Source organism: Aptenodytes patagonicus, chromosome 20 (genome assembly GCF_965638725.1).
Source record: "Aptenodytes patagonicus chromosome 20, bAptPat1.pri.cur, whole genome shotgun sequence".
Classification (NCBI taxonomy): domain Eukaryota; kingdom Metazoa; phylum Chordata; class Aves; order Sphenisciformes; family Spheniscidae; genus Aptenodytes; species Aptenodytes patagonicus.
The window spans coordinates 84728-110323 of record NC_134968.1 but is presented as its reverse complement, the minus strand read 5'-3'; the positions used below and the strand labels follow the sequence as shown (position 1 = coordinate 110323).

Below are 25596 nucleotides of genomic sequence, written 5' to 3'. Positions count from 1 at the left end.
TTCATTTAATACTGATACAACGGGAGAAAGGAAACAGGTATGTAATTAGCCAATGAAATTGACTACTGCTTGTTATTACTGAACCATCCTGATTCAAAGCAAGCACTAAATACTGACTGACTGTAGGGAGGTGAAAGGAAACACTGTGTCGAGTGTTCCCCAGTTTTCCCTTTAAAGGACACAAAAGAGAAAAGGCTACTTGATTTGGCAGTTCCCATCCTGTGCAAGGAAACAGAAATAAGCCTGGTCTTCAACCAGAATAATCACCTCTGGAGTTTAATTTCAATAGAGTTATCTAGCTATACAAACTCCCCCCTGTCGCTCCCACCCCCCCAAACCACACAACCCCAACGACTAGAAGTAAAACAATGTATGTCCTTTGTGATTTTTGATTAGTGAACTGAATATACAAAACTAGATCTGGGCTTACGTGTGTTACTAATACAACAGTGTTTCTGTTTAAAATAGTGTTAAGATTTTCAATCTAGAACTACATTAAAGCACAGATAAAAAGGGAACACAGACATCTCAGGTTCTGTTAGTTTAACCAACAATTCTGAGTTTGCAGTGGGAGATCCTTTGCGTTAATACAGTGCTGTAACTCACAGGTACACATTTACACACTAAGTCTGGCACGCTGTAAACAAAGCTCCCTCTCTCAACATTGCAATGACTCATTCCATCTGTACGTCAAACAGAATCAAGACATCATTTATTTTAATAGAAAGGAAATGTTTCCTATTCCATGTGGTATGTAACAGCTCACTTCTATTTAATGAGACCATGCAAGCAATCCAAGAAGTCAAGAGTGTACTTCTGCAAACTGCTTTGTAAGCACACCTGTGCTGCCCTACTGGAAGTAAGCTGTGTACGTGCTCATTCCATTCTACGTTAATAAACAGCAATAGTAAAGAAGGGAGAGAGAGGCACTGTAATTCAATACAAGCCTCGGGAGGCATTACATTCTGATACTTAGGACTTTATCATACATCCAGTACAAGCACTCCTAAATACAGACATTATTTCTTCCTTGCTCAAGTTTTTTCCTCAACATTTGCTCTTGATGTTTTTTTCTAGTATGACTTCAAAACAAAAATAAAATAGCATTTAATATCAGACTATTTCATGTCAATCACAACAGCAAAAGGTACAAATATTCTTGGAAATACAGTGTGCATCAAGATTGGGCTCTGAATGGCTTTACTACCACACACTGTGTATTGCATAAATTCACACTAAACACAACACTGCATACGCTTCATTTTACAAGCGAGTGCATCTGTGCATTTGTATATATGCTTCTCCATTCCTTGAAGCTCCTACACTCAAACTTTAGGCACCTGTGTGCATGAAAAAGAAGCTTTAGAAAATACAGTACTTCAATTAAGAGTGAGTGAAGAGATGTGTTGGGGCTCTCAGAAAATGGTGCTCTGGTGGTATACAAGACAAGGCTTAAATGAATCACACTCAATGTCAGTGCAAACCGCATATGCTACAGAGTCTGCAGGGGGCTCTGAAATACATGTGAAGACAGCTGTTATCACTGGAGTTACCCCTCTAAAAACACCTCTTTATTGCAACAGCTCTGAACAGTGACACAATTTTGTGCTATCTTGAAAGACAGACCCACAGTTTGAGAAAGATACTTTCAGCAGGCAAGAGCAGGAATTCTGTCTCCCTCACATTATGTGATTTAGCTTGGTGGTTGGGATTTGGGAATCTAAAGCACCTAAGACGTCCTCTGATGGTTTGAGAAACTTCAAAAAATACTACGGTGCTCTGTTCTAGGGCTTCAGTTTGCCCTCCTTCACTAATTGCTCATTGAGCTGGCAAAGCTGCCTTAGAAAGCCATCATTGGGGCCAATTTCTCGCTTCTGCCGGACAGTGCTCAGTGCAGACTTGACATCCATATTCTGGCGAAGCATAAGGTAGGCGATGACCAGTGTAGGAGAACGGCTGTAGCCCTCACGACAATGCACAAACACTTGTCCTGCAGGGAAGACAGGTCATAATTTCAGTGATACTGGAATACATGTTTGAAAAGCAACATGAAATAGCTAGGATATAAAGCACAATAATATTAGTCCTTCAGCAGCTTGAGAAATGTAAATTCTGACTGCTACAGAAGACATGTAGAACTTGGAAGAAAGGTGCTATCACTCTGTTAGTAGCTACACAGTCATTATCAAGGATAATGCAGAAAAAAAATGGTTGTATATCAAACATTCACACTAAAACACATTTGCTACTATGTTACAAAGAGTCAAACTGTGCCTATTTACTACACTTCTCCAATCTTTTGTGGTTTAGAATAAGCCTTGCCCCTAAAGATGACCAGTACCAAAGAGCACAAATAAATGATGCAAAGTTTAAAATACACTGAAAACACAGAAATATGCTGTTTGTCATATATTGCATCTCTTCAAAGATGTCCAGCGTTTTTGCTGCGTTGCTGCCAATTCCTATGCTAACTCCATGTTGGATCATACCTGGCTACTTCTCTGGCTGTTTATGAAGCCACATTAACACTCAAGTAAATGAAACCGCTGACTGTGCAGCAACAAGAACCAGAAACATCTAATCACACCTATGCCAGCACCAATAAAATGCTTCCAGCCAACTGATTAGGGAACTCATTCTAGATATTTGTTGGGTTGTATTGGGTTTGCATGGCAAAGTTTTAGTAGCGGGGGGGCTACAGTGGTGGCTTCCGTGAGAAGATGCCAGAAGCTTCCCCCATGTCCGATAGAGCCAATGCCAGCCAGCTCCAAGACAGACCTGCCACTGGCCAAAGCTGAGCCTGTCAGCGATGGTGGTAGCGCCTCTGTGATAACACATTTAAGAAGGGGAAAAAACCTGCTGCACAACAGCAGCTGGGAGAGAGGAGCGAGAATAAGTGAGAGAAACAACTCTGCAGACGCCAAGGTCGGTGAAGAAGGAGGGGCAGGAGGTGCTCCAGGCACCAGAGCAGAGATTCCCCTGCAGCCCGTGGTGAGGACCACAGTGAGGCAGGTTGTCCCCCTGCAGCCCACGGAGGTCCACGGTGGAGCAGACATGCACCTGCAGCCCATGGAGGACCCCATGCCGGAGCAGGTACATGCACCCAAAGGACACTGACCCCGTGGAAAGCCCGCACTGGAGCAGGTTCCTGGCAGGATCTGTGACCCCATGAAGTAGGTTTTCTGGCAGGACTTGTGACTCCATGGGGGACCCACGCTGGAACAGTCTGTTCCTGAAGGACTGCACCCCATGGAAGTTCGTGAAGAACTGCAGCCCATGGGAAGGACCCATGCTGAAGAAGTTCATGGAGGACTATCTCCCATGGGTGGGGTGCCACAGTGGAGCAGGGGAATCATAGAATCATAGAATCATTGAGGTTGGAAAAGACCTCTAAGATCATCGAGTCCAACCGTCAACCCAACACCACCATGTCCACTAAACCATGTCCCTAAGCGCCTCATCTACACGTCTTTTAAATACCTCCAGGGATGGGGACTCAACCAGGGTTGAGGGAAGCCTGGGCAGCCTGTTCCAATGTTTCACCACTCTTTCAGTAAAGAAATTTTTCCTTACATCCAATCTAAACCTCCCCTGCCGCAACTTGAGGCCATTTCCTCTCGTCCTATCGCTTGTTACTTCGGAGAAAAGACCAACACCCACGTCGCTACAACCTCCTTTCAGGTAGTTGTAGAGAGCGATGAGGTCTCCCCTCAGCCTCCTTTTCTCCAGGCTAAACAACCCCAGTTCCCTCAGCCACTCCTCATAAGGCTTGTTCTCCAGACCCCTCACCAGCCTCGTTGCCCTTCTCTGGACACGCTCCAGCACCTCAACGTCCTTCTTGTAAGGACTCTTACTCACTCTTGGAAGAGAGTGAGGAGGAAGGACTGGCAAAGACAACGTGATGAACTGACCACAACCCCCATTCCCCATCCCCTTGTGCCACTCAGGGGGAGGAGGTAGAGAAAATCAGGAGTGAAGTTGAACCCAGGAAGAAGGGAGGGGTGGGGGGAAGGTGTTTTAAGATTTGGTTTTATTTCTCATTATCCTGCTCTGATTTGATTGGTAATAGATTAAATTAATTTCCCCAAGTCCAGTCTGTTTTGCCCGTGACGGTAATTGCTGAGTTAACTCCCTGTCCTTATCTGGACCCACGAGCCTTTTGTCCTATTTTTCTCCCCTTTCCAGCTGAGGAGGGGGAGTGATAGAGCGGCTTCGTGGGCACCTGGTGTCCAGCCAGGGTCAACCCACCACATGGGTAAATCCTATAGGTAGGTATCCAACAATAATAAAGCAGGCCACTGCTCCCTTTGAGAAATCTAACTCGATTTTATTGCTTCTCAGCTGCTTCCTCTTTGACCTGCTTTTCCAGACACAAAAATTTTCCCTTTCCCAAATGCAGTGGGAGATATGGCCCCAGGCTACTCTCCAGAGTAAATTTTTTTCTGAGACAGGAGAACAGATGAACCATACGCACACATTTTCATCATAACCACAACTTGCTTTGAACCACAGCAACAGAAAACCCGTTACCACATTTGCCTTGAGTTGCAGAGGCTTCTCAGCTCAAGGCAAATCTCTAATCAGTAGCAAGTTAAACAGCTAAAACAATTCATTCTCAACATTTCTTGAGAGCCCGTAGCCATAAATTAGCAAGATTTAGACATTCTTGATCATATATGTGGAAGAGAATTGACTTCCCCTCTGCAAATGATCAGAAGCAAAAGGGTTTCTAGCCTTCCTCTGTGAAAGGCAGTCTTAAGAGCTGCCTTCCAGACCTTTAGTATGCCAGACCTGCCTTTCAGAACTTCATGCAACTACAACGCTAAAATGAAACTGAAGGAAAATACTACTGCATCCCTCTTCACTTCACTGTCCTTACTCTACACTTCAATGTCAAACAAAACTATCAAATTTCAGTAGTGAGTTAATCTTAAAATTGGCTCCAGCATCACCCAGCTACAAAGTTCCTCTTTGTTTACCGCCGTAAGAAAACAGTGGCAGCCATTGTAGACAACTACTAAGACTGAAAGAATCAGCAAATGGAACTGCTACTGTAAATTCAGATCGAGTCTGCAACTGTTTAGATCAAACTGAGTAGGGACAGTCATGGCACAGCTGGCACTGTTAGACTCTTCTTTCCTACTGCAACCTGTTTCAGTGAGTCACAATGCTAACTGGAAGAGTTGCGTTTCAATTTTTCATACTCCACCAAACTGGAGGTAAAATTTCTTTCCACCTGTCAGAAGCACATCACAGCTCTAGTACCCCTTTTGCCCATTTCAGAGAAAGGACTTCTAGAATTGTGGGAGTTCTTGTTCCTCCTTTTTCATGTTCAGTCATGAAGCAAGAAAGAAATTAAGCATGTGTAGAAATAAACGGTATGCTGAAATAGTCAGACAACAACAAACACCGTCTGGCCTACTGCACTATGTCCTAGGATTTCTGCTCCGAGGAAACACACTGTAGGGAAATGTGGCAATCAACAACATTGTAAATATCATCTTCAGCCTTCCTGCAATCCTAGAAAATAATGAGGTAATCATCACATAAAATAATTTAATGACTTAATGTAATAAAAATTGTAAGGCCACAGTCTCTATCCTTACTGTACATTTGGGAAAAAAACATATAGCAGGTTGTGTGACTACTTTTCAGCAATGCATTACTTGTATGACTGCTGCCTTTGATTTATAATTTCTAGTGTCCTAAAAGAACTTTTAGATCCTGAACTTATTTTTTTTTATTTTTTCATGTGATTTACCACTTCCAAGGAAAAATAAGAACACATCTTCCCAGAAAGGCACTATTATAGAACGCAGCAGTGTGTTTCACTTTTCAAAGTCACCCCTACAGTGACAGACTTTCATTTGCCATATACTGGAGACCTACGTGTATAGACAGAAGATTAAGATGTCTCATTATGTATTCTCATGTCTTTGATCCAGAGCCTTGATCTGAATTCCTGACTTGGTTGTTCAGCTGATGATCTGATGAGCAAAGAACCATTTTAAACAGTACAATAAATTGCTAAGAAACATATGCAGTGCAGAGAAAACATGGTAGAAAGATACTTCAGTTTGCCTTACCATCCTTCTGGGAAAGTGCTTTCTCAATAAAATCAGCTGCCTCCTCAAAATAGCGACTGAGGTTAAATTCTTGTGTATCGTTAGCTTTAATGCCATGGTATCTGATGCCTGTGCCTTCATAGAACTCTGCATTAGTGTTCACATGCATGAATGACTTCCCCTCTGCTGCATTCAGAACATGGGTTATCCCCAGACGCTGCAGCCTCATAATGTTCTTGGCTATGAACCTGCATGATAAAAAGTGTCAAGAAAACGATTAGAACTTGGTGAATCATCTCAGTATTTATGATGTCCCCAGAAGGTATTGATAACCAAAACCTTTGATTTTTCTGTTAACAGATGCTAAATATACTCTGCCCAGAAGTGAATTAGCTATTTAGAGCCATGGTCACTACGTGTGCATGAGAGAACGCTACTTTCTTGGCTGACAACCGAGCAGAGCACACATGAAACTTAATCTGTTACACTCTATCATGGCATAAAATTATAACTCTTTCTGAACATAAAATTCTGACCAAAGTAAGAAAATACTGGAGCTAACAGAAAGCCAGGATAGTCACTTCTAAGATTAACCATTATCTACATAAGATAATTTAAAAACCAGGTATAAAAAGCCTCTACTGTGAGCTACCAGTGTTGCAGGGCTAGGTAAGCAGTACTTGCTACTCTAACAGACAGTCCAGACAAACAGACATTTTAGGGGGCAATTTTAACCACTGTGAAACAGCACTGTCTCCTTCTCAGGCCACAGGAAGATAGAAAGTAACTATGAATAAATGTTCCTGCATCTTCAAAGGTCTCATCTGAAGATTCCTATGAGGTTTAGTCCTCTGTCCCTGTGCTATTCAACATCTGAAGTTTTCATCATTTGAAGTATTCATCATTTGAAGTCATGAAAAGATCTGGCAAGGCTATCCGAAGACCAGCAATACAGCGATATAATTCAGTCTTTGCCACTCAGTGTTTTCATCACAAGTATTATAATTGTTAGTGTCTTAGTTGAAATCAATATAGAAAATGGAAAAGATGGAAAAGAATCCAGATGAGTGATGTTCAAGAGCTTAAGTGCTTAAGAAAGCGTTCAGTACTTTTAGGTCAGCTAAGCCCTTTCCAACTCCTCAGTTCTATCAAATAATTGTAGCAAAACCACCTGCTTCCATCTTTAAGTGGCTAAAAGAGCACCCTACCCTATTAGTGAACAATTGAGCAGGATGATACATAATAATCATGCCTTTCAGGCTTGATTATGACAATGAATTAGATCCAGTAATAATGCCATAAGCTCTGATAAAAGCTCTAGGTTGTACAATGGCAAACAATCCATCTGCTTAGTAACACAACTGATCGTGCACAAATCCCTACTTGTGTACTAGAGCGCAATCTATAGTAAGAGGAGATAACCATTAAATAATATGAGGAGACCATTGACTCCTTTTTGTCGTAAAACCACTACTTTTCATTCTGAGTCTGATTATTTCTGTATGTCAGTCCCAATATTTGCCTCACTCCCCTGGGAAGAAAAAAAAAAAATGTTTTATCACACCATGTGGTCTCCTAGTAAAATCTGAGCCCACTGCTCAGCATGAGCAGAACATGACAGAAGGCTTTAGTTGAAAGATAACTCAGTTCCTGCACACTTTGTGAAAAGAGGTAGCCTAAACAGACATAAATCCCTTTATTGGTTTTAAAGGCAGTTTTCACTATGTGTGTAATTGGATGTGGAAACATCTTTTAGAAAATCTTCCTACAGCTCAAGTCATAAATTGCAAATACAAGGAGTCTTAATATTAAGCTGAGCTCCAGATAAGCATTTGTGCAGTATCTTTTTGGACAAGTTTCTAAGAGATGGCAATGCACCTAAGGGTTTTGGCTGGACATTTAGCTATTCTAAAAAAATTAAAATAAATAACCAAATTAGTTGGTTTATATCTATATGAATCTCTGAGTGCATTCACTCACATAATTCAAGGCTATATGAACATCTAGAGTGTTCCTTTTCTCCTAATGACTGTTCACCCCTTAAATTGTAGTGTAAGCAGATGAATCCTTATGCACGAGTGAAGCTTCTAAATTTTCTGCTGTCTGTGCCAAACAGCTATGGCAATGAGCCAAATATTTGTAAAGACTTCATTACCCAAACAAATGTTGACAGATTTTCTATCTGGCAGGACATCATCTGTGCCAGGGGACAAGTATCAGTGCCTGGGGAATTCTGCTTGCAACACAAAAGTAAATCCTACAGTGCAAGGCCAAAACAAAAAGTGTTAATTCAGCTGTGAGTTCCTATGCTTAGTGGGGTGAGTATATGGTTTAAGTAATAGTATATAGATCAGTATATATCTGATGGTGGTCAGGATCAATAGGAACTCGTGTCCTGGAATCGTGGTTGAATCTGGCAACACAGACTGGCTCCCCTGGAGGCAATCTCATTCCTAGTGAATGGTTTCTGCAGATTTTATAGATGATTTTCTTACACAGCTAGAGGTGAAAAAGAGAGTATTTGTATGCCATTTTTTTCTCCCTTTCCAAACATTCTTTGGATCTCTCCCATCCTTAACATTTCATTCCAGCTGCATCACATTCAATGTTGAAATGCTAGCTTCTCCAAATAGCAGAGAGACACTAACATCAGCTGCTTCTATTTCCCTAAGAAAAATCAGATTCTTGTCTGTTCTCAACATGGAAGATTGAGAGTTCCTCATCCTGTGAGTAACACTAGTAAGAAGTGTTTCTTTCGAACACAGATGAACAATTTTACCAGCCACAAAACACACGTCTTAGAGTACCATGCATCAGCAATTAAGGGTACATGATGCTATAAAGTATTGCCATATGGGATTATAAGCAAATAAACCAAGTCCTTAATGGCAAAAAATGCCAGCACATTAACACATTTTAATTTCCACTGTTATGTTCACGCAAAATTGTTTCCTCACTGCTTCTTCCCTTACAGTCACTAGATTTAATATTAATTTTGGGAGAATGCCTTTCATACTCCTTACAACACACCTGCACTTCTAACACATTAAGAACAAAGAATTGCTTCATGGGTTACCCACACACATTAAAGCAGATAGAAAACTCAGACTGGGCATTTGTAACCAGAACCTTTTTACCAAATACACTTCTGGAGACATGGCTTGAATTGTTACAGGCTTCCAATAGTCTGTGAAAAGAAACACAAACAGATTCCCTTAGCCAGTAGTTCAGAAAGCTAAGCCTGCTTGCTTTCTGGCAAAACACTGGTTTTGACAAGACACAGTTGCTCTGAATAAAAACCCTACCCTCCAGTGTGTTGACTGCTCCCCCCATTTTGGTGTCATCTGCAACCCTGATAAAGATGCATTCTGTCCAACTGTCCTGGTCACTGATTAAGATGTTACACTGAAAAACATCTTGACTTGTACAGAAATAGAAAATGATTTGTACTTCCAGTTTATCCTGAATTCTTATTTTGTTATTGCTTGAAAAATATATAATTGTGCTTGTCTGTCACCTATATAATAATTCTTGTTTTAGTGATACTATATTTTCTACTCATCTTCACAAATCTTGTCTAATCTTCCTGAGAGGTTAGAACTGTCTACTGTAATATGCAAAAACATTCTTTTCAAAATATTTTATCATTTTACCTCTGTTTTCATTAATTATGACTTTCATGTATTGCATGGAAGATCTGCTTTGGCTCTGCCTGTAACTTCAAGTCATTTGACAGATAAATTCTTATTCTACAGTATGACCCAATATAATCTCATCCGCCTGAATGTCTCTGCATTGTCATTTTTATCTAAGGATGAGTTACTCATAAGGACAGATAGCAGCACCTCTGTGCAAAATATTCTAAAAGGTTTCCAACAAAGTTTCTGAATCTCACTCAGACGTTTTAATTTTTTCCTGTAGTTCCTGTTCCAATTCTACTGCTTTTATGCCGTGTATTGGGATTCCAATCCCTCCATGTTAAAACTCTACAGATGTGGCTACTCTATGAATTCTTAATTGTTATAAAATCTCTGCCGCTTGTAGTCATAAATGTGGCCCTATATTGCAGAAAGGTTTGATCCACCCAAGTCAAAGCAGAGATTTGAATGTCAGCTCAAATGACCGCATTACTTTGTTCTTCTGCTATATTGCCTTCCTGGCCTTCCCTGTAGCCCAATGCAAAGTGCTTCCAACGACTCCTCAGAGATTCAGTAAGGAGATTTGTGCAACAAAGGCCAAAACCGAGATATGAGGTGAGCACCAATCAGATGCACGTTGCACCAAGACAGCTTCAAAGGAGAAATGTATTCCAAACTCTGTGCAGATGCTAGAGCAGAACAAGACAGGCTAATGAATGCAAATACAGGCCCCAAACAAAGCTATGGCTTATTTCTTGCACACAGTAATAAAAGCTTTATTGATGCCTTGCACACAGTTGGACACACATATGCACAAGGCCTGAGAGGCTGAGTGCAAAGGAGGTTCACTTCCCCAGCAGTTTGTAGAAGGAGTCAAGTCAGAAAAACAGATCTCTCTTCAGCTGTATCTTTACACAAGGAGAGTACAAAAGAGGGACATGTAGATGGAAATGGCGTAAGAACAGATCTGCACAGTTTCAAATTCTTTCAGAATGACAACTAATATAGTAAATGCTACTTACAATGCAGTATACCACAACCCCACTTGATACAAAAAATCCTCTTAAGAATTAGTATTATTTCCAGTTTGAGAATATCAAAGTTTACCCTGCAGTGACTGAATCTTAATAGACATTCATCCATTCAACTAGACCTCAGCATTATCTTAACTCTCCGTGGATGCTTCAAAGATATTATTGTCTACTAAGTCTTGATGAATTAAGTAGGTTGTCTGTTCCCACTGTGAAATAGCTTTTTCAGCCCACAAAGTTATTTCTTACCTCTAGCTGTCCTCCACAATTTTTCAGCATCCTTTTAAAAACACTGACAGTAGAATTGCACGTTGTCTGTTAGTTCAACTAACAGTTAAACTGTTCTTATGCTACAAACTGCACTGGTGCTTCAGATATTTTCGGTTGTCAATTATTACATAAAAAACCCTTCTCAGTGGTAAAGCTTTCCACTAGACAGATATTTTCCATCCTGCAACATACACATGCATTCTCTGTTCCTAGACAACCTTGCATCTGAATGTATTAAAGTCCATACTGTATAATTAAAATAAATTACTGAACAATGAAAACTATTCTGTAGTAGCCAACTATCTTCAAAATTATTTTTTAATTATTTACTGCGCAAATCACCTTGCAGGCTATGACTTCATTTCTTCCAGGTAACTGCTAAAATATGAAGGAGAAGGTGGCTGTCAGACGTCAGATTGGCCACTGAGATAATAATTTTCGTCCTATCTCTAGATGTGCATGTCCTGCATCAACTGGCAGTGACAAACATCATTGGTTTGGCTTAGGAGAAAGTTAATGAAAACCTATGGGTTTGACTTATATTTCTTTAGGAGCTACAAGCTTCAAATAAGGACAGGGATCCAGTATACCACACACATATCAAAAAGTCCCCAATTTCACAGAGATAAAGTATACAAAGATGGGCAAAAAGGGGAAAAAGAATCAGCAGGATTTGATAGGATTGGAACAGATAACTGAAATCATAATCTTGGTGCAAACAATAAACATCATACAACTGAGAAAAGGAGTGCTATTGGTGAACCCTGAACACTTTTCCCCATTTAAGGGCTTTCATCATAGCCATACCTGTATCGCTCTGGCTTCTATCATGTGCATGAATACTTAATTAGGATGAGGTTTTTTTAGGGCTTAGAGTGCAGAAACATTCATTTGACCAATCACAGACAGGCGTGGCGACTCCTATTAAAGTCTTGCTTCCGTTAGGTCATTTTGCACACGGTTAAACCGAGATCTAATATCCATATTGCTACTTTGCTCGTTCTTCATGTTCCAGCTTATTCCACTCATCTGACACACAGTTCTTACACTGGTGTTGTCATCGGGTTTTCGCAGATGATATTGTACATACACCTCACGGCGTCTTGTCTTTCCTCCCTCTTCTGTGTGTATGTCCACAACTTGTTAGCAAGAGTAGGAAATATCAGGAGAAAAAACCAGCCCAGCGCTGACACAACTGAGCAGGCATATTTCATTCTTAAGCAGCTTAATTAGTTTTAACCTTGTTTCAGCTCTGTTTTAGCTTAGATTTGGGAATTCAACAGGGTACTGAACATTTTAGCAGACGCCATTTATGAGCTGTGCCTCGCCATTTGCTGTGCCAGGCACCAGCAGGAGCCCCAGGCAGCCTGCTGCCAGGCTGAGCAGGTCTTGCAGCCACAGGCCTCCCGGCTGACGGTTCCCCTAAGCTCGGGACCCCCGGGCTGCGCAGCCCGGGCCAGGCTCCGGAGGGTCTCCCGGGGCCCGCACAGATCCAGCGGATTCCGCCCTGCAGCCAGACTTCCGCCGGCTCAAACTCCCGTTCAGGCGGCTACTCAGTGAACGCCCTGCGTCTCACAACCCTGCACGGCCTCGCAGCCCGCCTACTCCAACCTCTGCGCTCAAATGCCTACGGGAGCACCGCTCACAGGCTTACAAGCACGGGCCCCCCGCCTCCACCGCGGCCGGCCTCGCCCCTCGCGAGCCGCCCGCCTCGGCCCCGGTCCGGCGCACTCACGCGTTCCCCACGTGGATGCGGGGCACCACCTCGTTGCTGTGCGCGCTAGGGAGGCTATAGCAGCCGCTCCCATTAGCCAGGAGGTCGTTCAGCTCCTCCACTGAGATCTGGTAATCGGACATGGCCGGGCCCAAGCCGCTCCCCGCCGGCCAGCCCCAGGACCCCTTGGCGCAGCAGCTCGGGCCTGGCGCGCTCCTGCCCCGCCCCGCCCGGCACCGGCCGCCGCCTGATAGGCGGAGTCGCGTCAGCTGGTTCTGGCGGCGATGGCCGGCAGGGTCAGGCCCAGGGCCGCGCGAGGAGCGCGCAGTTCGTTTAGGGCTGTGCTGTGTCCCTCGCTTCAATCCGACCGACCCGGTGGCCTCGGCCGCGGGCGGTTCCGGACCCGTGCAGCGCGGGGGATGGACGCTGCAGGCCTCACCCTGAAGCTGCTTCTGGTCGGAGACAGCGCCGTGGGGAAGTCCAGGTGCGGGCCGGGCGGGCCGGGCGGGCCGGGCGCTCTCGACACCGGACTGAGTTCTCGGTTTCTTTCCCCGCAGCCTCTTGCTGAGGTTCACTGACGGTGCGTTTGAGCCGTGCCTGAAACCCACCATTGGTGAGTCCGGAATCCGCCCGTCCCCGAGCTGGGGACGTTTTCGCTTGCTTTCGTTTGGGTCCCATTGACGAGAGGCAGCGGCGGGGGAGCCGGCTGCGAGGGCGGGCGTTCGCCAGTTCAGACAAGCCTTCCCTTCTTCTTACGTCTTAGGTGTTGACTTTAAAGTGAAGAAAATGGTGGTAGACGGCCATGCGCTACAGCTTGCAATATGGGTAGGTTTTGTTCCAGACAGATACGGATAGGTTTTGTTCTTGACAGATGTGAAAACTTACAGAGCTTCTTTTTGTGGGTTTTTTCCCTCTTCCTTTACTCCCTCCCCCTGCTAAAGTCGTCTGCATGTTGAGATTGTGTACTTAGGATGCAAATGCACATAGGATGAGTGTCTGTCATGATCGTACAACAAAAGTTGCAGACCAGGTTCTTTCAGAACACTTCATTGCTCTAGGTTTGGGACTTCCATTAGTTCTAGTAGAGATTTTGACTGCTCTTTCCTGCACTTACACAACTGGGTTTCTCAAACCCTTTGTGAAGTGTTAGACTTGCGAAGATGTGGCCTTGCAAGAAGGGCAGGTGTTTTGTGCCTGTCTGACCTGGGAGCGCACTCCCAGGACAGACAGCACTTAAGTCAAGGAAACTGCAGAAAAGTGATGTTCTGGGTGATGAGTTGCATGATTTCCTGTAGGGGCTGTGCAGCAACTCTGTGTGTATACTATACCAGAAACAGTCCAGATGCTTTATTTTGGTTAAAATCACGGAAAAAAAAATACTCGGTCCTAGACTACTTAAAGGTTGGTTCAGATTTACTGGGAGGCTTGAGCATTTGTCCTGAAGTTCCTGATGCTGTATTTCCAGGACCTGCAAACTGGGAAATCAGATTGCAGCTCTGTGATCAGGAATATTTATAATATTGAAGCACCGCATTTATTCTCCTAAACGGAATGAAAGAGCCCTAGAAGGAAGAAATTTTGTGTGTATTTTATTATTATTTATACTATTATGAATTAAGTAATTGGGACTATTGGAAAGGGAGCGCAAATGTGCCTTGGGCTGGTATTAATAAAAGTAATATAAGTGCCGAAACTTGAATTGATTTCTTGTTTTCATTCACACTTTGTGTACAGAATGCAGAGCAAGAGTGATAAAGTCACACTTGCTCTAGCCAGTGAGCGTATATATTAGTTGTATTCTGAACATGCTGCACACAAAGCAGAAGCTTTGCTGAGAGTAACCAAGATACGTTTGCCCAAATAATCACACGGGGTGTGTCTCCTTACTGTGAAATGAAAAGCAAGACCAGAACTTGCACAAGTTGTATAGCTGGAAAAGGCACTTTTGCAGCAGTCTGTAACAGCATCAGGAGAAACTGCTAATTAGGAGGGAAAAAAACAGTGCAGTTGTACAATGTTAAATAAAAACTTTAATGCATGTATGGTGCATCAAGGTCAAAGAGGCTTCTGCTTTAGTGTCCATGAATGCCTAAGAGTACAATCTCCTTAGTAACAATGACCCAAATTAAGTAAACATATTGCCAATTTTAGTTTCTTTTTTTAACAAATAAGAAAAAAATTACAACATAGCTGTTAGTCTGTCTATTGTAATCTGTACATAAACTTAAATAAATGTTTTTGGTAAAAATCATATTTGTGTAATTCTTTTGCCTCCTTATTGTTTGTTCTGAGGGTTTTTGAATTTCATGTTGCACCTAGGAGCTATTTTGAAGATTTGTGAGAATAAGCGTGACATACTGCAGTAATAATTGAATGAAATTGCTGATTTTAAATTTCTTATCTGCTTAGAGTCTTAGCAAACTTGAAGTAGTTCTTTCTAACTGGATTCTCCTTTCCTGCTGTGGAGGAGCAAAGGGAGATTTTTTGGAACCACTATGTCTCCTTTCCTGCAGTGTCTCTCACTGTAAAACAATTTATTCCTCACCTCATTCAGTTCAGCTGATTGTTAACTGATTAAGCCTAGCTGCTTGGCTTGCAGCAATAGCCTTTTATGTATTTCTCTTGAGTCTCATTGACTTTCTTGTTGTCTCAGTCATGTTACAGGTGTCTGTGCTTAGCACTTTAACCTTCCATCAAGTCCTCTCCATGCTTTTCTGCCCCTCCTTATCCATTTTCTGTTGCTGCTGCTAATGTCTTCTGACTGCTTCCCTCATTCTGTTGTCTTATGGTTTAACGTATCCTTACTGGTCAGGAAAAATTTAACTTTGTTTATCTTGTGTAGTTTAAAATACCTTTTTTGTTCTAAATATATTTTATTTTGTGTGTGTATGTGTTTTGTGGGGGGTTTGTTTGTTTGCTTGGTTTTTTTTCTTTCCTCTGTAGGACACAGCAGGACAGGAGCGCTTTAGAACGCTGACTCCCAGTTATTACCGAGGAGCTCAAGGGGTTGTTTTAGGTATGAGGTATATGGAAGAAAAACATGATTACAAAAAGTGTGGTCTTTATTACTACCTAAATGTGCATGTCTTTACAAAATAAGGTTGTCTGAGAGAATCAGAGGAACAACTACAGTTTTTACAATGTTACTGCATCGTTAGCTCAAACACCGAGTATGCAAAACCACTGGCAGGAAATAGTGCTTCTTCAAAATATTTTAAATTGAAAATACAGTGATGTCACACTACAAGCCGTTCAGTGGATGAATTAGTAGCTTTGTAGCAATTACTTTGGTGAGTTTCTGGTAATAAGGCAAATTAGGTTTTCTGTTTTTTTTTTTTCCCCCATGGTGTTTTTACTTCCTCTCCCCCCCAACCCCTGAAACTGTTGATGTGATTACTGTAAGACATGAGGTTTGTAGCACAAGTAATGGATGGCTAGTCCCTTTCTGTGTGACAACACCAATTAGAAAAAGAAGGGATTCTTATTCTCGGGGATTGTGAAGGCTGAACACCTTGCTGACAAAATACTATTTCTGACTACGATGCAGCTTTTTAAACCTTAGTGATTAAGTGAATGCAGTTATGAGTTACCAGTGACCAAAAGTCACTTTTTACTCAGAATCCGTGTTTTTAGCAGCAGTGCATGCATGTATTTATACATTAAATGAGGTGACAAAATACCTATTTTAAAATATTCTGTGTGGCCCAATTCAGAACTAGTAACCGGTATAAGATTTCAACTGGTAAGTCTGATTTCCAGTCACAGATCTGTTGCAGAGGTGCTTGTGTTCTGTTATCCCTAGTGACTTTGGGTGAGCACAGCCAATGTGTTCCAGCTCTGGGAAGAGGATATGGTTGATGCATCTTTCTGTAATTCCCTAATACTGCTTTTTTTTCAGGGCAGTAGTTAGCTAGTAGTTCTGCCATAATGAAATAAACATTGTTCAGGACTCTACAGCTGTTAAGCTCCTTTTCCTCTGTTACCAGTGTACGATGTTACAAGAAAAGACACTTTCGCAGGACTAGAGAGCTGGCTGAATGAGCTGGAAATGTATACCACCAAAAGCAACACTGTGAAGATGTTAGTTGGCAATAAAACTGATAAGGTCAGTTTAGAAATGCATCCTCTTATGCTCTTCCACAGATTACTCGGTCATGATAGAGTATAAATGTGAGCTAAGCGCTGAAACTAACGCATCTGTTGCGTGAGGAGGTGATATGCTCTGTAACTGAGGAACCTAGGTTGGGCAGGCTCCACTTGCTACCTCATTTTTGAAGCAGCTCTTGTTAAAGATTTTAATGGAAACTCTCCTGGAGACATGCAATTGATGGCAGAGATTCTCTTAAGATAGTGAGAGGTTCTGCCTAAAAACTGCTGTATACCGTTGAAGTTAACTGTAGTGCAACAGCAAAACTGCTGTTTTCTTTTTGACCAGACTCTGTTTCGGACAGGTGGTGGGGAAGGAGAATTCAGCTCTTCAGATGGCTATAGAGTATGCATCTGTGTGGGGGTGAGGTGCACTAGTTGCTGTACGTTTCTGGAGTGTTTTGACGTATCTTAGATGCCTGTTGCATAGTGAGATGTTTCAACTCTTGCTTTACTACAAGAGGTTTCCAGTGTGGCTATCCTGAACTAGGTTCTCTTCTGCCCCCTTCCAAATCTGTCAATTTTCAGATCCTTTGATATGACTTTTCAGCTATTTGACTACTGAAACCTCCCTTCTGGCATGTATCTTGCTCCTAGTTGATTCAGAAGATAGCAACACATTCACTTCCTACTGATTTGATGTTGCTGCTGTTCAATTTGACCCCCTAACAGCCTGTAGAGTGGGAAAATCCAGTTGCTGATTACTACATGGTTTTATAGACTTTTGTTTTCAGCAGAACTTCATTTCTGCAGTGGTGCTTTTCCAGGTACTTCCTAAAAGTGGCAAGTGTAGCTTATTTTAGTCATGTTCTTCATTCATCTCTGCAGCCTGATCGTGAAGTAGAGAGAAGAGAAGGACTTCAGTTTGCTAGGAAACGCTCACTGCTTTTTATAGGTATGTAACTCTGTGCCAAAAACTTGTATATTCATGTTTATGTTAAGTGTGAATGAAGTGTACAATTGTATTTCACATTGATAGGTTGATGTACTTTTTTTTTTAGTACCTAATTAATATGGGCTCCTTTTGCTGCATTAGTTCATATGCAGGGATGTAGGTTTTAGCTTTTTTCAGAGATGCTCTGCATCGACTGCAGTTGGAAGTACTTTTATCTGAAAGAGATTTACTTCATATACTGTGTAGGCATGGATTTTATATTCTCTTGAAACTAGCAGGATTTTTTAATTCAGAGCCCAGAAGACTGGAGTTTTTCTCCTAACTGATGCCAGCAAGGACCTTGGGTAATCTCTTTTTCGTTTCCAAGTTTCTGTTGCAGCTACATAAAAGACAGTATTCTTAGACCAACAATAAAATGTACAATGTGAAGATATAAAGATGGGGAACAAATTTGTGGGTTTTTTTTGGTTTTTTTTGTTTTTTTTTTTAAAAAGTGCCTTTTAGGTGAAGCTTCTGGAAAAGATTCCCAGAAGGAACGGGAACAAACGCGTAGGGGAAAACATGTAATTCTGTCTGCATTCTTTGTTTTCCAGCTTAGCTGTGGAATCTTGTAGATTTACTATCACAACCTGAGAACAATTTCTGTTTCTTCATTATAGAGAGAATGGGGAGCTGTGGAATTTTTTTAGGCGGAAAAATTGAATGCTTCAGACTGGGATGCATTTTTGTTTATCATATTCAACTTAAGTGTGCCTTTAAGGGAGAATAGAGAGGAGGTTCACTCACTTAAAAAATTGTATCTTCTCTCTAGTCCCAAAAGAACTTCTTACAAAGTGGAATACTCCCTGCAAATAAGATAAAATACTTTCCCCCCCCTTTCTTCCCCCTCCACCAGAGACCAGTGCCAAGACGCAGGATGGAGTGCAACATGCCTTTGAGGAGCTAGTCATAAAGATCCTGCAGACACCAGGTCTTTGGGATAAAAGCACAGAGAAGCAGGGAGTCCAGCTAATGGAATCTTCAGCACAGCAAGATAAAAGTCTATGTGGTGCATACTGTCCACTTTCTTAAATCTACAGGTGGCTGTTCTGTCTGAATGGAGTGGACTTTAAAAAAAAAAAAAGGGGGGGGGGGATTCCAAGTACTAGTCTGTGCCTTGTTTGACCTGCCACCAGTTGTGTAGATCCAAAAACCAAACTGATCAGCAAAATACGTTTTTGTTCATTAACAAAATACAATTTCTCCTTCCCTTATGCACAGCTGATATCTCCAGGTATTTTTCTGTCAGATTTTTCACTATTAAATCATAGTGCTTCTTAGAGTATTGTGCTTTTGCTGTATGGCATTCAACATGGACTTTTTCTGAAATTCCTGCCTTAGCATAAAATAAGGTAGTACTCCATTTTGGAATATTATTGAAAAGCTTCTCTTATATAATTATAATATTATGCAACGGAAGGGCTCCTGTAGAAGGAGTGCTTGATAAACATTTCCGCTTCAGAAGGGGCCATCTGTAACAGAGGGAGCTAAACTAGCACCTACTAGATGGTGGTACCTTCCTACCTCATCTCCTGTAGTTAAATGCCTTTTGAGAGTTCTGTTCTGCTGTTATTTTTAGAATTCAACTGCATTCTCATCCTCAAGCTCCCTGTAGCCCCATCTGCTATGGTGTCCTTACAGAGTTCTGCCTTCAGTCCATTCTGTATACAAAATTTGTTTTGTACACACATGCACACCCCCTGCAACAAACACTCAGTGAACCACTTTTTGGAGATTTTAACCCTTTTCATTGTGTATAAAATGTGTCTACTGAAATGCTTTTATGTTGCATTCTTTCTTCTTCCAGAGCTTCCACTAGTCACTGTCCTTTTGTGCAAATTTATGCTATCATCCTATACCATCCAGACATGGAAATGTTGCTCCTTGCTAGGGCTTTGACTGCATCTTTCACTAGGTATTGTCCTGGGTTTTTTTCTGCCAACCTCAGTTCTCCTTAAGTTTTTTTCCAAACTGCCCTAATGCATGGACCGCAACACCAAACTTGCTTTGTCATCGTGATTTCCCCACACTTGATTAACTTCACAACCAGCTATCCAAGGCAAGCCAGCAAGGTGATTTCTGGTTCTGTATTTGCAGATATATATTTGCACTGAAAGAGCTTGCACATGTAGTACACATTCTGTTACTGAACTGCAGTGTATTATCATTTCCTCCCCTTACCTATTCACAACAGCTGTTCTGTTGCTACTTTCTTTCCACATACAGTTACTTTTTTAGATCTTCACAAGTGAGATTACTTTATCTATTGGGTGGTATCTGCAGTCGTGAATGCTGTAAAAGAGTAACTGAAGTTTTGTAGGCTGTGCAGGGAAAGGATATGACAATGAGCTGCGATAAAGGTACAGCCTTTAACATACTGTTATGGAAATGTTGACCAAAGCAAATGTCTGATTACAGGATTCACTGAAGGGTTGTGGGGGGAATGTGTGTGTGTGTGTATGGGGGTAGATAACATGAGTTTGTTTGACCATGATATATATATGTATGTATGTGCCTTACAAATACAATTTTATTAGCCAGAAAATGTGTTTTCGTACGTGTTCATTTTTGTTTATAGCTCAAATAGAGACAAGCAGAACAGGAAAATAATGAACATCACTGTGGAAAACCAAGGTATTTTGAAGAGGCTTGTTGACTGTAAGCCTACCTATGATCAAAAGAATTCTGAGAGTGGTTGGCAGGGATGTATTTTAATTTTTGTTTTGTATAAATATTATTTTAACTTCAAACTAAATAAATTGTGTTGGGATGCTTTTAAAATTACAGCTATTTAGTTAACTGTATATTGAACTAGAAAAAAACCTATACCTTAAAAAAATCTGAGAGTAGTGAGAAAGCATTAGGTAATTAGAAAAGGGAGCAAGGGAAGCATCTTCTATAAAAAAAAATTTAGAAATTTGGGTAGAAGGGCTGCCTATATGAAAAAAGCATGTGTGGTCTTAGTGCTAATGGCTGCTTTGCTGAAGTTGTGTTTCGTGCTATTTTATTCTGATATTCTCAATAAATATTGCCAGTATTTTAGTATAAAGAAAATGTGCCAGTATATTACATTCAAGACTTAATCTTTCTATTGTCTACTCACTCACATGTGTAAGCAAAAATATTAATTTCTGTTAGGGCAGAGCAATAAACCATAACGTTGTTTCTTTATAAAAAGATCGCTAGAACAAGAACCTTGCTTCTGTGTTACAGAAGTGGAACCTAATTTCAGTAACAGCCCCAGCCAACTTTTCACTGAAAGTTTAGGAAGCCATTGAATCCTAGGCAGTTTTTTTGCTGTCTTTCAACTTGCTAATTAGGAACTTGAGAAGCTCACAGGTTTTACTACTTATAATTGTAGCCTTTTTTCCCCCCCCCATGAGACACAGATTATGATAGGTTGTGCTCAATTACCAATGACAACTGTAAAGGAAAGCATCTTCGTAACTGTCCCCCATATTTCCCTTGCTCCTCCTCAGGTTCTCTACAAGTTTTTCTATACTATCTGAAAGGGCAAAACAAAGTAGTATTTTAGTGCATTCTTAGTACCTCGTATCTGAGGTATCTGAGATACCAGGTTGTAAAAGGTAGATGATTATGGGCATTTTTTGAACTTGCATGCTTTGTATCCCATTCTAGACAAACTAAGATATGTTTAATACAAAAAAAAAAGCTAATCTTTATTGTTTAGAAAAAGGCAATGATGGCTGATCAAAATATGTATTAAAAATCTGTAGGTATCACTAAGATAACCTGTGACATATTCTCAGACAGGAGGTGCAAGAAGAATGTACAGTCCGTATTAACAAATAGTGTTATGTATTCTCCTACAGAAGACTTGACTGAGAATGCTAGTAAGTCAGTCACTGGTCTACAAAGGGAAGAGGATGTGTAAGAGTAGGGGGAGGGAAAAGGATGAAGTATACTTCTATTAATTACGGCTTTCTTACAGTGCCTAATTAGCCCTGATGACAAAACCCATAGCAATTTTTTTTATGGCAGGACACCAGACACCTTTAAGCAGACTGCTACAAGATCCCTTATCCCCTCACAAGAGAATTAGGTATGCTGTTTTAACACAGATTTCACTTTATAAAAAAAAAAAGTACACATCCTAAGAAGCTGGGTTAGAGGTATCAGGGTTATAATCTGTGTACATCTCATAGTCATATCGAAGGTACATATTTTATAGTAAATTGTCATCTTAATCCTATGGCAAATTTGGTTGGAGAAATGGATTCTTCAAAACTGTATGAATGCATGTTTGAGCTCACTGGCAGAAGCATGCACTGGATGTACCGTACACAACATATTTTTAGAAAGGGAAGCAGTTTCAGATAGAGCCAGTGTATGGAAGACCACCTGAAAACTGTAGATGTTAACAGAGGCTCATACTTCAATACTATAAACCATGAAAAGAAGTATCAAAGACTACATAAATTTTAGGTGTGAGCAAGGTGGGGAGAGGGATAAGGGGGAGGAATTTCAGTTTGCTTAAGTACTTTGACTTAGAACTTTTGGCACTATTTACAAAGCAGGACTTTGAATTAAAGTAAATTTGCATTCTGATTTTTTAGAATCTCTTCTCACCTTTTTTCTCCCTAATGGCAGGAGCTTATACTAGGCATAGCTAATGCGGCAGGGACTCGGTATTTTGTCAGAATTGGAGTCTTGTCCTGATAACAACCATCTTCTGCGTGTATCCTCTTCCTAGGATTTTATAATAAATAGGAGCATTGAATGTGTTTGGTTTTTTTCTCCCTACAACTGACGCTCATCTTAGCTACCTGCAAACTTTAGCATATAATACATAGCCTCTCACCATCCATTACTTCGAACCTAAAAAAATGAAACAAACTAACTTGGGATACTGTCAGAAACGTATCTGTGACTGTACATCAATACAGAGTATCTGCATACACTTAAAAAAAGATTATTTAACTCTGAGTATTTCAGTCACTTTTAATAGCAATATTATATCTTAACATCTTAAGTTTTCAGCTATTGTAACTTCAGGTGTACCTCTGTCATTTGTCTTGCTTCTCTTAACGCATATTTCTACTATTAGACTATGTTAGATCATAAAGCATACAAATTAATTTATTTATACTAGTCATTTCGAATATTCTAAGATGTTAGATAGCAACCTTGCTTTAAGTGAATTCTGACCCTTAGATAGTATCTTACCTATTTTCTTTAAATCTGTATCATCTACACATTTATGTCTTGCAGATTATAAAAACCTGCTTGTAATCTGCAATCTAGATCTATGCTGAGATCAATCTGCCCATTTCATATTTTCATAAAGCAACTTAGTTTGAAATGCTGTTACTTAAATAGTTTTTAAAGTATTACACCCAGTTTTTCATAGGATGAAGGTACATCTGTCACAAAATTCACCTGGCAATATGTCTCTCTTGTAAGCCACATTACTTTTGCTGGCTGTGCTGGGACAAGATTGCAGAGAGTTAATGGCAGAGCTGATGGGCCACCTGCATGTGAAGGAGTCCTGGTACATTTGCTGAGGCTACCAGTATGACAGCATTCTGACAAGCCAGAGCAGATATCTGACTGTGAAAAGTGTTTATTCTTGTAGGAATGGGAACCTCAATACCTATAGGCAGGATAATACATGAAAGTTGCCAGGGTACACAGGTTTGGAGAAGATGGATATGGCCCACTGTCCTATACAGCTCTTTGGGCTAGAGTTAATGTAGATTCAGTGACACTGGTATATAAGAAATGTGCTTTTAATATGCAATGCTGTTAGTTTTGCTAAATGCAGTGGAACAAGAATAACATCATACTGTTAAGAGGCAAGGCATAAGACTGGTGCACCAAAAGGTCTTGTTAAAGGGCACAGTACACAGGAAAGATTAGACCTCAGCAGGCACTGGAAAACAAGAACTAGTTTCAGCTAACATGCTCCTGTACAATACTCATAATTTTTTTCCAAATAATTATAAAGCATAGGTGCTTCCAGAATCATCTCTCTGCATTTTCTTATTAACATCCATCTAAAAATCCTGTATATTCAAGTCTCCTGAAATATAGAGAGTCCTCTTCTTCAGGACTTGTTGTAGCTAATTAGATGCTCTGGAAGCCTTTACCTGATTTGGAACAAAGGTAGTCATAAATACTGGAAGGATGATGATTTGGACCTGTAGCTCAGCTACTTGGTACTTCAGCCTCCTCCTTTTAGCGCCCTTTTTGGAGCTGCTATGTTAAGTGTCAAGGTGATATCCCATCAGGTGGCATTTGCAAACATGTCTTGTAGAAAATAAGCTTCTTAGAAGTCCTGTTTTAAATCATATGCAGTTATTTTCATGTAGACTAAAAAATGTCTCTGGTTTATGAGCTGGCTAGTCACACAGGTGTGTTCACAGGTGGTTTCACATTTGTCCTGTGTCAGTAGGAAGAGATTGGGAAAGTGGGCATACGCTATGGATGAGCAGATTCATACCTGTGCAAGACAACGTGGAAGCATTGGGAAATGTGGGATGGACATGAAAAAAACAACTCATCCCTCAGCCACTAAAATATATACAACTTATATAACTGACCTAGTTTTAGGGCCTAATTGGAAAGGATTTGCAACTAATGATCCTGAGTGAAGGGAAACAGGTTTTGCTGGCCTGTCAGCCAGTTGAACTTTTGAGTAACTGACATGGTGTAAGCACTCTCCAGAGGACATCCCTCCCACCTAGCTAAAGTAGCTTGTTCTGTAGGCAGACTGGTTCCTGAAATGTACCTTGTTCAGATGCCTTAAGTCTAGCCACAAAAGTTGTAGCCAAAGGATGAAAATTCCAGCTGGTTAGCGTCCTAGCGCTACTTAAATGCTTTGGAAGTGTGAGACCCTCTGTGAAACTTTACTGTACAAAATGCGCTATTTACAGTCTAAAAGTCACTCCAATCTTTTACTGATCTGTTTAGTCTGAGTATTCACTTTTAAATGACAGCTGCTGTTCAAGATTTTGATCCAGGAAGGCAGTGTCAGCTTCTGACTTTGTTTAGTTTTTCTCATACAGTCTTTATTAGCTTCTAGATAGACCAGCAGTTTTGAAGTGAATTTGACATACTTCCCTCTTCTAATCCGTATCTTTACAAGACATTTTTATATAATCTTTCCCTTAAACAGATGATAAGCTATGACCTAACCCAGTTGACTGGCACCCAGAATGAATCCTTGTTTAGTTTCTCTAACACAGTTTTCAGCTGATTACATGCACTCTGGAGATCTTCTTTCACCAGTACAGTGTCAATTAAATGGCCATACTGCTCTTCAATGAATGCTGCTGAATTAATAATTTCCTGCTGTTCTTCATCCTGCTGATCAACACAAGAAGGTGGTATGAAATTTACAGCATGTCTTTTTAACTACTAGCATTTTAAAATATATTAGCACGATAAGTCATTACTTTGAAAGGAAATGAAACGAGCTGCTACGATTAGGAAAGGGTATGTAAGATATTACAACTGAGATCAAGGAGTAGTATGCTAACTGCTGGAATTTGGTAGGCTGTTTCAAAAATGCAAGAGGTGATAGGGGGAAAAAACATATTACAGGAGGGATGTAAGATGGTGATGCGGCATTTTATGAAGTTAGAGTCGCTGCCTAACCTAACACCTGGAAATCATGCTCCTCAAAAGTTGAAAAGGAATGCTGGACCCACTGACCCCAAGTTCAATAATTTTAAGGGTTTACATGAAAACTTACCAAGTGAACTAAGTTTGATATGTATAAATTCAAGTTCAGGTTACCCAAAGTAATGACATTATGCACTCTGAGTATTTCTGT

General features: G+C 40.8%; 3 protein-coding genes across 4 annotated transcripts in view; 1 reads left to right on the top strand and 2 right to left on the bottom strand.

Annotated features, from left to right (window-relative positions):
* Positions 1–530: 530 nt before the first annotated feature.
* Positions 531–13013, bottom strand: DUSP3 (dual specificity phosphatase 3). 2 transcript variants are annotated; one of them, XM_076356919.1, is made up of 3 exons: positions 12740–13013; positions 6087–6313; positions 531–1990 (listed from the first exon to the last, which is right to left on the bottom strand). In XM_076356919.1, the coding sequence occupies exons 1-3, from the start codon at positions 12859–12861 to the stop codon at positions 1785–1787; spliced, it is 555 nt and encodes a 184-aa protein (XP_076213034.1). In that variant the 5' UTR covers positions 12862–13013; the 3' UTR covers positions 531–1784. The 2 variants fall into 2 exon arrangements, with proteins under 2 accessions (XP_076213034.1, XP_076213033.1); XM_076356918.1 differs by having other exon boundaries at positions 12769–12884.
* Positions 13009–20856, top strand: LOC143169502 (ras-related protein Rab-18-B-like). The gene is made up of 7 exons (XM_076356917.1): positions 13009–13202; positions 13276–13331; positions 13482–13543; positions 15662–15734; positions 16705–16823; positions 17693–17759; positions 18655–20856. Exons 1-7 carry the CDS (start codon positions 13138–13140, stop codon positions 18828–18830), a joined length of 618 nt encoding a protein of 205 aa, XP_076213032.1. The 5' UTR covers positions 13009–13137; the 3' UTR covers positions 18831–20856.
* Positions 20857–22746: 1890 nt separating this feature from the next.
* Positions 22747–25596, bottom strand: part of MPP3 (MAGUK p55 scaffold protein 3) — a 26758-nt gene continuing 23908 nt past the window's right edge. Inside the window, 1 exon segment of the mRNA XM_076356913.1 lies at positions 22747–25124. Coding sequence (XP_076213028.1) covers positions 24945–25124 — 180 coding nt within the window. The 3' untranslated portion in view covers positions 22747–24944.